The 13,482-nt window shown below is 43.5% G+C and overlaps 1 protein-coding gene across 3 annotated transcripts in view; it reads left to right on the top strand.

Moving 5' to 3' along the window:
• The window catches only part of LOC122543361 (STE20/SPS1-related proline-alanine-rich protein kinase-like), a 128,546-nt gene that overhangs the window by 27,151 nt on the left and 87,913 nt on the right, over window positions 1-13,482 (top strand). For all 3 annotated transcript variants that reach the window (XM_087985457.1, XM_043681985.2, XM_087985458.1), the window contains 4 exons: window positions 825-933; window positions 1,163-1,304; window positions 8,541-8,596; window positions 9,810-9,919. In XM_087985457.1, coding sequence (XP_087841583.1) covers window positions 825-933; window positions 1,163-1,304; window positions 8,541-8,596; window positions 9,810-9,919 — 417 coding nt within the window. The remainder of the gene's footprint in view (window positions 1-824; window positions 934-1,162; window positions 1,305-8,540; window positions 8,597-9,809; window positions 9,920-13,482) is intronic.

Here is a 13,482-nt window from a genome sequence, read left to right on the forward strand (position 1 = left end):
TTTTGTACCATGGCAACACGAAACCAGCTATTTATGTCAAACAAATGTTACATTTTTAACTCGTTCAGCACACTCTCTGCTTTCAGTCCTTGCCAGCTTCCTCTCTGTCTCTTAAAGGTACAGTACACACCTACACCTTCATAAAACTAATTCCCCATACCGAATCAGGATGTGGAAGTGCCAGTGTTGGACTGGGTTGGACAAGGTCAAAAATCACATGGCACCAGGTTATAGTCCAATGGGTTTATTTGAAAATACTAGCTTTTAGAGCACTGCTTCTGCATCAGGTGATGCAGGGCAGTGCTTTGAAAGGTAGTTTTTCAAGTAAACCTGTTGGACTATAACCTGGTGTTGTGTGATTTTTGACCATACCTAATCAAGCATCTAGAGGACAAGAGTTATGATCAGTGTGTTTTTTTGTGTGTGTGAGAATGACTGACTGACTGTTGTTCCAGCATATGTTTAGGGATTTTTGTATTCATTTATGGGATGTGGGCATCGCTGGCTGGGCCAGCATTTATTGCCACCCCTAACTGCCCTTGAGAAGGTGATGAAAAGTTGCCTTTTTGAATCGCTACAGTCCATGTGCTGTGAGACCCACAATGTTGTTAGGGAGAGAATTCCAGAACTTTGAATCAGTGATACTGAAGGAACGGCAAATCATTCCCAAGTCAGATGGTGAGCAGCTTGGAATGATCAAAGCGTTTTGTTATGGCGATAACTTCTGTAGTTCCAGCTTATGTTGGGTTGTGACAGATTGTCATGGACTGCACATTTTGAAATATCGCTGCAAAATGTTGATCACCTTGTTTTTCCCTGAACAGAAAGAGATTCAAGCCATGAGTCAGTGCAATCACCCCAATGTCGTGACCTATTTCACCTCATTTGTTGTGAAGGATGAACTCTGGTTGGTCATGAAGCTGCTGAGCGGAGGTAAGAAATTTCAGACAGAAAGGAGGAAAAATTCTTTCACTCAGGATGTTAATTAGTTCAGTAGATTCAAGATTGGGATATTTTAAATTTTAAGGCACGCGGGGAATTGGAGAGTTGGAAAGTGAGAGCAGGTTAGAGTGAGAGAGGGTGAGTGAGCAAAGTTGCTTGCAAGAGAAAGACAGTTGTATTTGGGTGCATGGTGACCCAGCATTTCTTGTTCCTGTTTCAGGCTCTATGTTGGATATAATCAGGAGAACAATCAGCAACAATGAACACAAGACTGGCGTGCTAGATGAGCCAGTAATAGCAACAGTGTTAAAAGAAGTGTTGGAAGGCTTGGATTATCTGCATAGGAATGGACAAATTCACAGGTAAACTTTCAAGTATTGATCTCTAATGCAAATTGAGTAGGGGAAGTCAGGTGGCAGTGTTAATCCTGACGGATTTAATTCGTAATTTTAAATGAACAAGGAATATTATTTCTACCTCTTTAGCATGATGCTGCAGATAATCTTATTGAAATATTGGTTATTCCTTCATACAATTCAGAGCATTGGTCAGTATTTTATGGTGAAAAAGAAATTAAGAACTTGCATTTATGTAGTGTCTTTTCTGAATCTAGGACATCCCAAGTTTTACTGTAAATTAATTCTACAGCCAATTTATTACTTTTAAAATAGAGTTTCTGTTGTAATAAAGAAGACACAACAGCCAGTTTCCGCACAGCAAGCTCTTACAAATAGTAGCATGATAATGACAAGTGATCTGTTTTTGTGATCTTGATTGAGTGATTAAGTATTAGTCAGGGCATCGGTGAGAACCCCTTGCTCCTTTAAAATCAAAATGACATGGGATCCATCTAAAACCTCAGTCTAACATCTCATCTGAAAGACAGCATTCCCTCTGTATTGCAGCAGGAATAAGAGCCTGGATTAGGTGCTCAAGACAGCGTAGTGCAGCCTGAATCCACAACCTTCTGACAGAGGTGAGAGTGCTACCCAATGACTTAGCTGACACAAATGCCTTCAGAATCAGCTCAGGATGTAATAGCAGAGCATTTATAAAAAAAAATATGATCAAACAGAGTCAGAATGGCTTTATAAAAAGGAAATCATGCTGAAAAATGAATTAGAATTTGTTTGAGGAGGTAACAAGTAGGACAGATAAAGTGGATCCAGTTGATGTAACATATTTGGATTTCCAGAAGGGGTTCTGATAGTGATTGGAACCACCTGGGTCTTGTTGACTACGAGAACCTTGATTGGGGTTGTTAACCAGGTCTCCTCAGTTCAGGGGTCTGACTCTGAGCTGGCTGGGCCACAGCCAATGCACTGTGCACATGTAAGGGTGACCTGGCGATGGGATACCTGCCTCTGTGCACTTATTTCAATGGTGATGGGAGAAAACAGGATGTGCCTGAAGAACATTCACTTGCAACAATCACTGTGGAATTGGGGTAAACATTTCTGGCATCATGCTTTTATTTGGGAAGCTTGACTCATTTGATCCTGCTGTTGAAGACTGGGCACAGTATGTGGAAAAAAAGTGCAATAGGTTTTCTGGGCAAATGAAATTGGGACAGAAGAAAAGCAATGAGTAATTTTCCTGACAGCTTGTAGAGCCGCTGCATTCTTGGTTATAAGGGGCATAATTTTCCCAGAGGCACCAGACACTAAAACCTTCCAAGAGTTGACGGAGTTGGTTAAGGAATATTATGACCCCAAACCTCCTCTAATTTTGAGATGCTATCAGTTTTATTTGGCTGTTGAGAATCAAGGGAATCCGTATCGGGATTTCTGACGAGGTTGTGATGACTGGCAGAGGCATGTGACTTTGGTTTACCCCTTAATGAGATGCTGAGAGACTGTTTGCTATGTGGGATTAATGATGTAACCATGCAGAAGCGCCTATTGGCTGAAGCCCAACTGGACCTCAAACAGGCCCTACATCTGGCTTTATCATGAGAAAATGTGGCAAGTGGAGCAGGGGGGCGGCTACAGCCCATCCCAATGGAAGTGGACTCCCTCAACTGTTTGACTGAGCTTGGGGAACACCACTTGAGTGAAGGCAATCACTGAGCCTCATGCAGGGCATATCCTGAGCAGGGGGACTCTAGGCCAGCCCACAGCAGGAACCCACAACGAAGCTGAGCCTCAGCCAAGTGGTTAAAATGTTCTTCAGAATCCGGGCCAGCAAGCTATTGTAGTTGCTGCCGACGTGTGGACTCGAGACAGCAAACAGGTCCTACAAGGCCTGACTTGGGTAACAAAACTCATACCCAGGAGAGTGCACACCCTGGAAAATCACCCTGCATGTGGGTTGGGACAATTAAATTGCTTACTGACTTCCACATCAGAACTGATTAAAGTGAATGTTTGGTTAAATGGTCACCCAGTTCCCATGGAGGGGGATACCAACACAGCTGTATCTGTGGTTGCAGAATCGGTCTTTAACAAGGTTCGCTTGGGACTCCAACCCTTAAGTTTGCACAAGACCTCAGCCAGACTGAGAACTTACATTGGGAACCTTTACAGATTAAGGGTATGCCTTTGGTTCCAGTCTTCTATGAGAAGCAGTTGGTGCAGTTACCACTGATGGTAGTAAAAGGCTTGGGCCAAAGCCTATTGGGGTGGAATTAGGTGAGAAAGATTCACCTGGATTGGCCTAACATTATTTGACCAGAAAATGGCTGCCTCAGTGAAGACCTAGTGAAATACCCAGGGGTATTTCAGGAAGGGTTTGGGACTAACAAAGGGGCCAAAGCCATTTTACATGTTTGCAGGAAGCAATTCTGAGATTTTGCAAGGTCTTCCCGGTGCCATTTGCCTTGTGTATAAAAGTAGAGGTGGAAATCAGGAGGCTGGAGAGCGAAGGAATTATTAAACCAGCTCAGTTTGCAGAATGGGCAGCACCGGCCGTACTGATTGTGAAGCCTGGCCACTGAGGTCGCCTTTGTGGGGATTTTAAGCAAATGGTAAACGACTTCTCACAGCTGGATAAATATCCAATCCCTCGCACAGGGGATTGGTACGCAAAGTTGGCCGGGGGGGGTGTCCTTCAAGAAGCTGGACGTGAGCCATTTCTACCTGCAATTGCAATTGGATGAGGAGTCCCAGAGGTACGCTACAATTAATACCCAGAAGGGTTTATATCAATATACAAGACTGCCATTTGGGGTATCATCAGCCTGCACCCGTTTTCCAGCGGACCATGGAGAACATTTTTACAAGGGCTACCGCCGTTTTTCTGGATGACGTACTAATAACAGGGAAGACCAATAAAGAGCACTTGGAGAACTTGAACATAGTGCTTAGGCATTTCTCCCAGGCAGGTGTACGCCTTATAAGGGAAAAATGTGTGCTCCAGGCACAGCAAGTGACCTACCTGGGTTAAAGAGTTAAAACCAGGTAACACCCGTTGGAAGAGAACGTGAGGACAATTAAAGGAGCCCCAGTTCTCCCGTCTGTACCGGAGCTTAAGTCTTTCCTTGGGTTCGTGAATTATTACGGAAAATTCATATGTAACCTGGCCTCCATCTTGGCAACCTTACTCCTGCTATTGAAAAAGGGTCAGCCTTGGAAATGGTCGCGTAGCCAAGAAGTGGGCGGCACGGTGGCACAGTGGTTAGCACTGCTGCCTCACAGCGCCTGAGACCCGGGTTCAATTCCCGCCTCAGGCGACTGACTGTGTGGAGTTTGCACGTTCTCCCCGTGTCTGCGTGGGTTTCCTCCGGGTGCTCCGGTTTCCTCCCACAGTCCAAAAGATGTGCAGGGTCAGGTGAATTGGCCATGCTAAATTGCCCGTAGTGTTAGGTAAGGGGTAAATATAGGGGTATGGGTGGGTTTCGCTTCGGCGAGTCGGTGTGGACTTGTTGGGCCGAAGGGCCTGTTTCCACACTGTAATCTAATCTAATCTAATCTAATCTAAGTAGCCTTTAGGGATGTGAAAAAGCAGCAATTGTCATCTAAGCTGTTGGTCCACGACAATCCAAAGTGAGAGGTGGTGCTGACATGTGATGCCTCCCCGTTTGGTATCAGGGTAGTGTTGGCTCACTGCTGGCCCAACAGAGAGGAACACCCGATAGCATATGCTTCCCAGACTTTGGCTGATACAGAACGTAAATATGCCCAGATAGAGAAGGAAGGTTTGGCAGTCATCTTTGGTGTGAGGAAGTTCCACCAATACCTTTATGGAAAGGAATTTGTCATAGTGACAGATTACAAACTCTTGCTAGGGCTACTGAAGGAAGACATGGCGGTGCTGCCCGTAACCTCCGGGAGAATTCGGCCGTGGGCCCTTATTCTCAGCACGTAAAAGTACAAACTGGAACACCGTCCAGGAAGCCAAGTGGCTAATGCAGATGCCTTGAGCTGCTTCCCACTGGCAGGTATTCCACTGTTGGTACCCTCCCCAGAAGAGTTCATTTTGGTGATAAACTCAGAATATCTGACTGCGGACACAAAGATCCTGTCCTCGTGTAACTAAAACAGCTGGTGGTAATGGGGGAAACCGAAGGGCCATCACAACCCAGATTGAAACCTTCTGGACCAGGCAAGACTAGATCACCGTAGAGGGCAGCATATTACTGTGGGCAGCAAGGGTGATTGTCCTGAGTAAAGATCACGACCAGAAATTGGCTGAACTCCACCAACGTCATCCAGGGGTTTCCAGAATGAAGATGCTAGCAAGAAGCTATGTCTGGGGCCAGGATTGGATGCCGACATAGCTGCATTGGTGGGGCAGTGCCCAGAGTGCCAACAAGGACAAAAATTACCATCAGTGGCCCCCCCCACATGCGTGGGAATGGCTGGGTAAACCCTGAACTCAGCTGCATGTTGACAAAGCTGATCCTTTCATGGGCTCAATGTTCCTGGTCATTGCGGACACCCGCTCAAAGTGGTTGGATGTGCATAAAGTCCATTCAGCAAACTCGGGGATGACGATTGAGAAGTTGCGGACATCGTTCATGATACACAGTCTCCCAGAGGTATTGGTCACGGACAATGGGACGTCATCTACCAGCAGAGAATTTGAATATTTCCTAAAGTCAAATATCATTCAGTACATAAGGACAACTCCATATCATCCATCGTCCAATGGTCTCAAAGAAAGAGCAATCCAAACATTGCAGATAGGCTTAAAGAAACAGCCCACAGTGTCCCTCAATGCCAAACTGTCTCGGTTCCTGTTCAGATATATGACCATCCTGCACACAACAACAGGGACAGCTCCAGCAGAGTTGCTGATGAGGAGAAGACTCGGATATTCCCAGACATGGTGGGGAGGTGAAGGGTGAAACGGCATGCCTCCTCTAAGCCTGAGGGACAATTTCATTCAGGTGTCGAAGTGTGATGCCAGAATCATGGAATTGACCCTGTATGGGTACGAGGTGAGGTTGATGCAAGGTCAAGTCCCGTGACTTACAAACTCGGATAGGTGATACAGTCCTGAACAAACACTTGGATCACCTGAAAGCTGTTACCTCACACATCGGGCAGGAGCAAAACATACCCAGCCCCTCAGAACAGCCAGAAGGCCTGTCAGAAACCGCAGATTCTCCTCCTCCATCTAGTGTCAAGGAAACTTAAGCGTCTGAGATGGATGTAGCCTCAATACTGTTATCACCGGAAGAAGAAGAGGAAACTCTCCCGAGAAGCTCCGGTTGCAAGAGATGGACTATGGTCTGGTAACACCACTCACCTCAGAGTCCGAGTCACAGGAACTGGACGTGGGGCAAAAATGTCTCAAGAAAAGCTGTAAGAGACATCCCCGGACATGAGGGGGTGGAGGGATGTGGGGGGAAATATGTAATGATTGGAACCAGCTGGATCTTGTTAACTATGAGGTCCTTGATTGGGATTGTTAACCTGGGCTAATCAGGCAAACCCTGGCTGACCAATATAAACAGGAGATTGCCCGGGTGTCCCTGGAGAAGGAGCATGCGGTATCCACCAACACCCTCGAGATTTTCAGGGAGACGTGGGCGCCGCAGGGAGTGGAGTGCATTATTTCCCTCTCCAACTCTATTTTGATTTAGTCCCTACCCTCCCCTTCACTGTTTTGATCACACAGCACTGCCCTTTGATGTGAAGGGCAGTGCTTGTCACTGGCCACTCGGGTGTTTGCTTTCTTCCTGGTGGTGGAAATTGAATAAAGATTTATATACCTGTATTCTTTCACTGTGTCTCACACCTGCACATACACACAGCATGGGTGATGGGGAAAATATAAGCACTACCATAGTTAGGCGGTAGTGTGGGGGTAAAGAGAAAAAAAAATTTAACCAGGAGATTTAGAATCTTCTCAGTTCAGGGGACTGACTCCGAGCTGGCTGGCCACACAGCCAGTGAACTGTACACAAAGGTGACTTGGTGATGGGATACCAGCCTTTGTGCAGTTATTTCAGATTCAATAAGGTATCACATGTAAGGCTACTTAATAAGCTAAGAGTTCATGGTGTTGGAGTAGCATATTAGCAAGAATATAGGGTTGACCAACTGATAGAAGACAGTTATGTTAAGGGGGGGCATTTTCAAGATGACAACCTGTAACTAGTGACATGCCACAGGGATCAGTACTTGGGTCTCAATTATTTACAATATATATTAATGACTTGGATGAGGAAAGTGAATGTACTATCTCTAAGTTTGTAGACGACACAAAAGTAGGAAGGCAAGTAGAGAGGATGACACGAAGAGCCTACAGAGTGATATAGACAGATTAGGTGAGTTGGTAGAAACTTGGCAGATGGACTATAATGTGGGGAAAGGCAAGATGATGTACTTTGATAGAAAGAATAGAGGAGCTAAATATTACTTAAATGGAGGAAAGCTGGAGCACAGAGGAATTTGGGGGTCCTTGTGCATATATCACAAAAAGCGAGCAAACAAGTTCAAAAGATGATAGGGAAAGCAAATGGAATGTTGGCCTTTATTTCAAAGGCATGGAGTATTAAAATAGGGAGACTTTGCTAAAACTAATACAAGGAGCTGTTCAGACCACAGCTGGAACTCTGTGTACAGTATTTGTTCCTCTTCATTCTTGGGAAAGGTATGCGGGAACTGGGCACAGTCCAGAGAAAGTTCACGAGGTTGATTCTGGGTATGCAGGAGTTTTCTTATCAGAGAGGTTGAGTAGTTTGGGCCTGCATTCATTGGAATTTAGAAGAAAGTGAGGTATCATTGTTAAAACAGAGGAGATGGTTTAGGGGAGATATAGAAAGCTTGTTTACTCTTGTTGGAGAGTCTAGGACCAGGGAGCATAGTCTTGGGGAAAACACAGAAAAGTGAAATTGAGGGTTATTAGATCAGCTTTGATCTTATTGAATGGTGGAGTAGACTTGATCGGCTGAATGGTCTAGTTCTGCTCCTTCATCTTTGTGCCCAGTTCAGGTTTTTTGGGAATCCAGCATATTATAATTTGGCAAGGGTTCTGCTAGCTGGTCAGTATGGACTCTCATGCAAGGAGGGCCATCAGCAACATTAAACAATTGCGGGATAACCTGAAACAGCATGGAAAAAAATTGGAGGGACACAAAATGAATCTTCAAAAATAATCCTTCTAATCTTTCAATATTTACATTGCTTGAATGTGTTTTTCAATTGCAGGGATGTTAAAGCCGGTAATATTCTGCTTGGTGATGATGGGTCTATACAAATTGCAGGTAAGTTTATAAAAGCAGTAGTAAAGCCCACATTCTCCACAATGCTTTGGCGCCGACTTTAGCTCTGTAGTTACTTCGATTTCACTCAAATCCTTCTAGTTACGTATTCGCGGCTCGCTAACTACGGGCGCTGCCCGGCGTTTAAGTTTGGGGCGGCACGGTGGCTCAGTGGTTAGCACTGCTGCCTCACAGTGCCAGGGACCTGGATTCGATTCCAGCCTTTAGCGACTGTCTGTGTGGAGTTTGCACATTCTCCCAGTGTCTGTGTGGGTTTCCTCCGGGTGCTCCGGTTTCCTCCCACAGTCCAAAGATGTGCAGGTCAGGTGACTTGGTCATGCTAAATTGCCTGTAGAGTTAGGTGCATTAGTTGAGGGGAATGGGTCTGGGTGGGTTATTCTTCGGAGGGTTGGTGTGAACTAGTTGGGCTGAAGGGCCTGTTTCCACACTGTAGGGAATCTAATCTAATCTAATCTTTGTACAGTAATTTCAAAATAATTCCCTGAATGTGCTTCTCCTGTTAGTTATTTTATATCAACTAATAGAGGATTATCAGAAGTATAACAAAATGGATCATGTTTAAAACATGACTTCTTGTAACAAAGCATCTCTAGTCACGACCTGTAGGCAAAGTATATGTGATGCAAAACCAAAAGGTCATGATGGATTCACAGTCTGCTCTTATGCTGTTGATATTGATTGGTTTGCTGATTATACTCACAAATCATAAAATCCTCATTGTTTAATCTCATTGATAAATTGAAAATTAAAATATTCAGTGCATCTACTTTGAAAACAATGATATGGCCTTAGCTTTGTGCAATAGCCTGTTTTATATATCTCCCACTTTTATTTCCATTGCAGTCAATGAGTTGTAATCCAAACAAATCATACTAAGTCAGTTACCCCCAGTCAAAGTGGGTTACAAATCAAAGTCAAACCGTAAGGTATGGATAAGAGAGGCCTTTCAAAACCTTCCAACTTGTAAAAACCATTTCCAGTTAGTATCATCATGTGCTCTGAATGAGACAACAAACCAAAAATAGGTCTTTAAGCAGAGCTCCCCTCATTGTTCTTGGAGGGTTGAAGGATCAGAGGAGGTCACACTGATAAGAATTGGAAGGGGTGAATCTATGGAGGTATTACGAGTGGTAAGAGTTACTGATGTAAATCATTTCTCTCACAACAATGTACCACTTGACTTCTTCCTTGTTAGATTTTGGAGTCAGTGCCTTTCTAGCTGCTGGTGGAGATATGACCAGAAATAAAGTGCGTAAAACCTTTGTTGGAACTCCATGTTGGATGGCCCCAGAAGTGATGGAACAGGTAACTAGGTTTCAAGTAAAATCTTTGTTAAAATAGTTGCATAGTTTTACATTATTTCTACTGTTAGAAAATCTAAACTCCAGTTTGAATGAAGCCTGTTAAGTGTCTGTTAAGATTTACAGATGTCCTGACCCTGTTGCCTGGCAAGGAAAATAAGACAATGGGTAAATGGGTGACCCATACAAATCTGTCTAGTTTCCATGAGGTGTGTTAGGTTAAAATTGGGATTCATGTTTCCTGAAATTGGTGGGTATTGGTGCACTATCACTCACTACCTCTAAGGTAGGAAAGGCAGAACCCCTCATAACATTTTTAAGAACTATTAAGATGTGCACTTGTGAAGCCAAGGTATACAAAGCTATGGACTAAGGGATTAGAAAATTAGGCGCTTGTTCTTCTCTGACTCGGTGGGCTGAAAGGCCTTTTTCTGTGCTGTTGATCTCTAACTCTATCCTTTCAATACTGTTGGAATCAATGTCTTGTATCTTGACAGCTCTAAAAATCTGAAATTGAACTAATTTGGGATTGTTATCAGTGACATTACTCCCAAGAAGTGGATCTAATATACTAGTACAGTAGGTGGCACACTTCTGCAATTAATGTGCAATATGTTATTGGGATACATTAAAAGGGAGCTTTTTTCTGGAGGTGATGTTATCCACAATGTGAGAGTCCTCATTGATCTCGTTAAGGTAGATAGTAGACGGTCCATGTGGAAAAGGTGTGATTCTCCTTCATTGACATTACTTGCCTTGGTAAGCACAAATCAACAGCCAGATTGTATTATAGAAATAACTTGTGTTTATGAAGCACCTTACATGACCTCAAGATGTCTCAAAACACCTTGCAGTCAGTTAAATATTTTTATTTTGAAGTGTAGTCGGCTGTCTAACATAGGAAGTGTGGCAGCCAATTTGGGCACAGAAGCCTCCACAGTCAGCTTTGCAATAAATGACCAAATAACTTGTTGTCAGTAATGTTTGAAGGACAAATATTCAAGAATGCCAGGAGACCTGCAGTTTTGAAAAATGAATCCTATTGGATTCACAAAGTTTAGTTCTATTTCTCCCTCAACCTGCTGAAGTTTTTTCAGCACTTCCTGTTTTTACACCAGGAGAACTGCCTGTTCTTTGAATACTACTGTAGGATCTTTTGCATAAACTTCAGAGAGCCACCATGGTCTTCGATTAATACCTTAACAAAAAATACAGCTCTTTGGACAGTGAAGCTCTGACACCGTACTGAATAATGTGTTAAAGTCTCTGGACTGGGGCTTGAATCCACGGCTTTGTAGGAACATACAAATTAGGAGAGGGAATAGGCCATTTTGTCTCTTGAGCCTGCTAGTGTTTTCATAAGATTGCGGCTGATCTGATTGTGGCCTGGCTCCATATTGCCATCTACCCCTGATAACCTCTCACCCATTTATGAGTCAGGAATCCATCTGCTTCCATCTTAAAGATATTCAATGACTCCTCCACTTTCTAGAGAAGAGAGTTTCAAACGCTCGTGACACTAGAGAAAATAATTCCTCTCATCCTAATCTTAAACTAGAAACCTCTTTATTTTTAATCTGTGTCTCCCACAAAAGGAAACATCCTTTCAGCATCCATCCTGTCAAGTCCATTCAGTATCTTGCATTTCAACCTCTGACATATGCAGAGCAGGAGTAGACCTTTCGTCCTTTAAGCCTGTTAACAGAGTCATAGAGCTGTACAGCACGGAAACAGACTCTTTGGTCCAACTCACCCGTGCTGACCAGATATCCCAACCTAATCTAGTCCCATTTGCCAGCATTTAGCCCATATCCCTCTAAAGCCTTCCTATTCATATACTCATCCAGATGCCTTTTAAATGTTGAATTGTACCAGCCTCTACCATTTCCTCTGACAGCTCATTCCATACATGTACCACCTTCTGCGTGAAAAGGTTGCCCCTTAGGTCCCTTTCAAATCTTTCTCCTCTCATTCCTAAACCTGTGCCCTCTAGGTTTGGACTCCGCTACCATGGGGAAAAGATCTTGGCTATTTACCCAACCATGCCCCTCTTATAAACTTCTATACGATCACCCCTCAGTCTCTGATGCTCCAGGGAAAACAGCCCCAGCCTAGTCATCCTCTCCCTATAGCTCAAACCCTCCAACTCTGGCAACATCCTTGTAAATCTTTTCTGAACCCTTTCAAGTTTCACAACACCCTTCCTATAGCAGGGAGACCAGAACTGAACACAGTATTCCAACAGTGGCCTAACCAATGTACTGTACAGCCGCAGCATGACCTCCCAACGCTTATAATCAATGCACTGACCAATATAGGCAAGCATACTAAATGCTGTCTTCACTATCCTGTCTATCTGCGACTCTACTATTGTTGAACAAGATCATGGCTGATCTGGTTCTGATCTCAACCCACTTTTCCGTCAGTCCCCTTCTAACTGGATACAATGCTAGTTACTTTTTGGACTAATAATTGGGAGAGCAAGTTGAAATCCCACCATGCCATTGTGAAATTGCAGCATTTGAAATATAATATGGAATTAAGAGAAAATACTGGTATCTGTAAAAATGACCGTGACACTGTTGAATTGCCATAACAACCCAACTAGTCCACTAATGTTCTTTAGGGACGGAAATGTGCTCTGTGACTGATGCCCGACTCACTGTGTCTCCTGCACCAGTCAGGAACAGGAATTTGATGCCGCAGATATCATCACTGTGTGCCTGGAACTGGAAGTCAAAATCCACTGTGTCTGTCGGCACATGTGTAATGGAGCTGATGTCATCACTGTGTGTCCATTGTCTGTTGAACCCACTTGCTTACTCCTTTGCTGCCATCTCACTGCTTTGTTTGCTGTTGGTGTGTGAACGGCACAAGGTAGATCCCGATTTCTGCAATTAAACTTTGTATCCTCTCCTTTGTGAGCTGGCAAATTTAAAATCCTGCCTCATTGAAAATTTGTAACATAAACTTCCAGCAAGCTGCATTTATATTATTGAAATATTAAAATAAATTGCACTTCTTGTCAAATATTTCATTGAACAGACTTTTTTTGGACTCTGGGGAGCTGATGATGCGCTGCACAATAAATCTGTTTTTACTTAAACCTTATAATTGCATTAAATCATCAACACATTTTAAAGAGTAGAGAATATAGGTCGATTAGTTGGCTGAACGTCTTTAGCAATGTCTTTAGTCTTTTGGGAGTAAACATTTTTGGTGTTCTACACTTTGCTATTAGAAAGTGGTGGAGTGCAGTGACACTGTAACTGAGTGCTGAGCTGAGTGCGCCCCCTGCAGCTGCATTGGCTGAAAACATAGCCCCATAATAACATTTCTGCAATTAAACTTTGTATCCTCTCCTTTGTGAGCTGGCAAATTTAAAATCCTGCCTCATTGAGAATTTGTAACATAAACTTCCAGCAAGCTGCATTTATATTATTGAAATATTAAAATAAATTGCACTTCTTGTCAAATATTTCATTGAACAGACTTTTTTTGGACTCTGGGGAGCTCTCTAGGGATGCCCTCTAGGGATGAGTAATAAATTCTGATCTGGTCACTGAC

Source organism: Chiloscyllium plagiosum, unplaced genomic scaffold (assembly GCF_037043375.1).
Source record: "Chiloscyllium plagiosum isolate Xiang-an unplaced genomic scaffold, Cpla_swu_hap1 HiC_scaffold_53X, whole genome shotgun sequence".
Lineage (NCBI taxonomy): Eukaryota > Metazoa > Chordata > Chondrichthyes > Orectolobiformes > Hemiscylliidae > Chiloscyllium > Chiloscyllium plagiosum.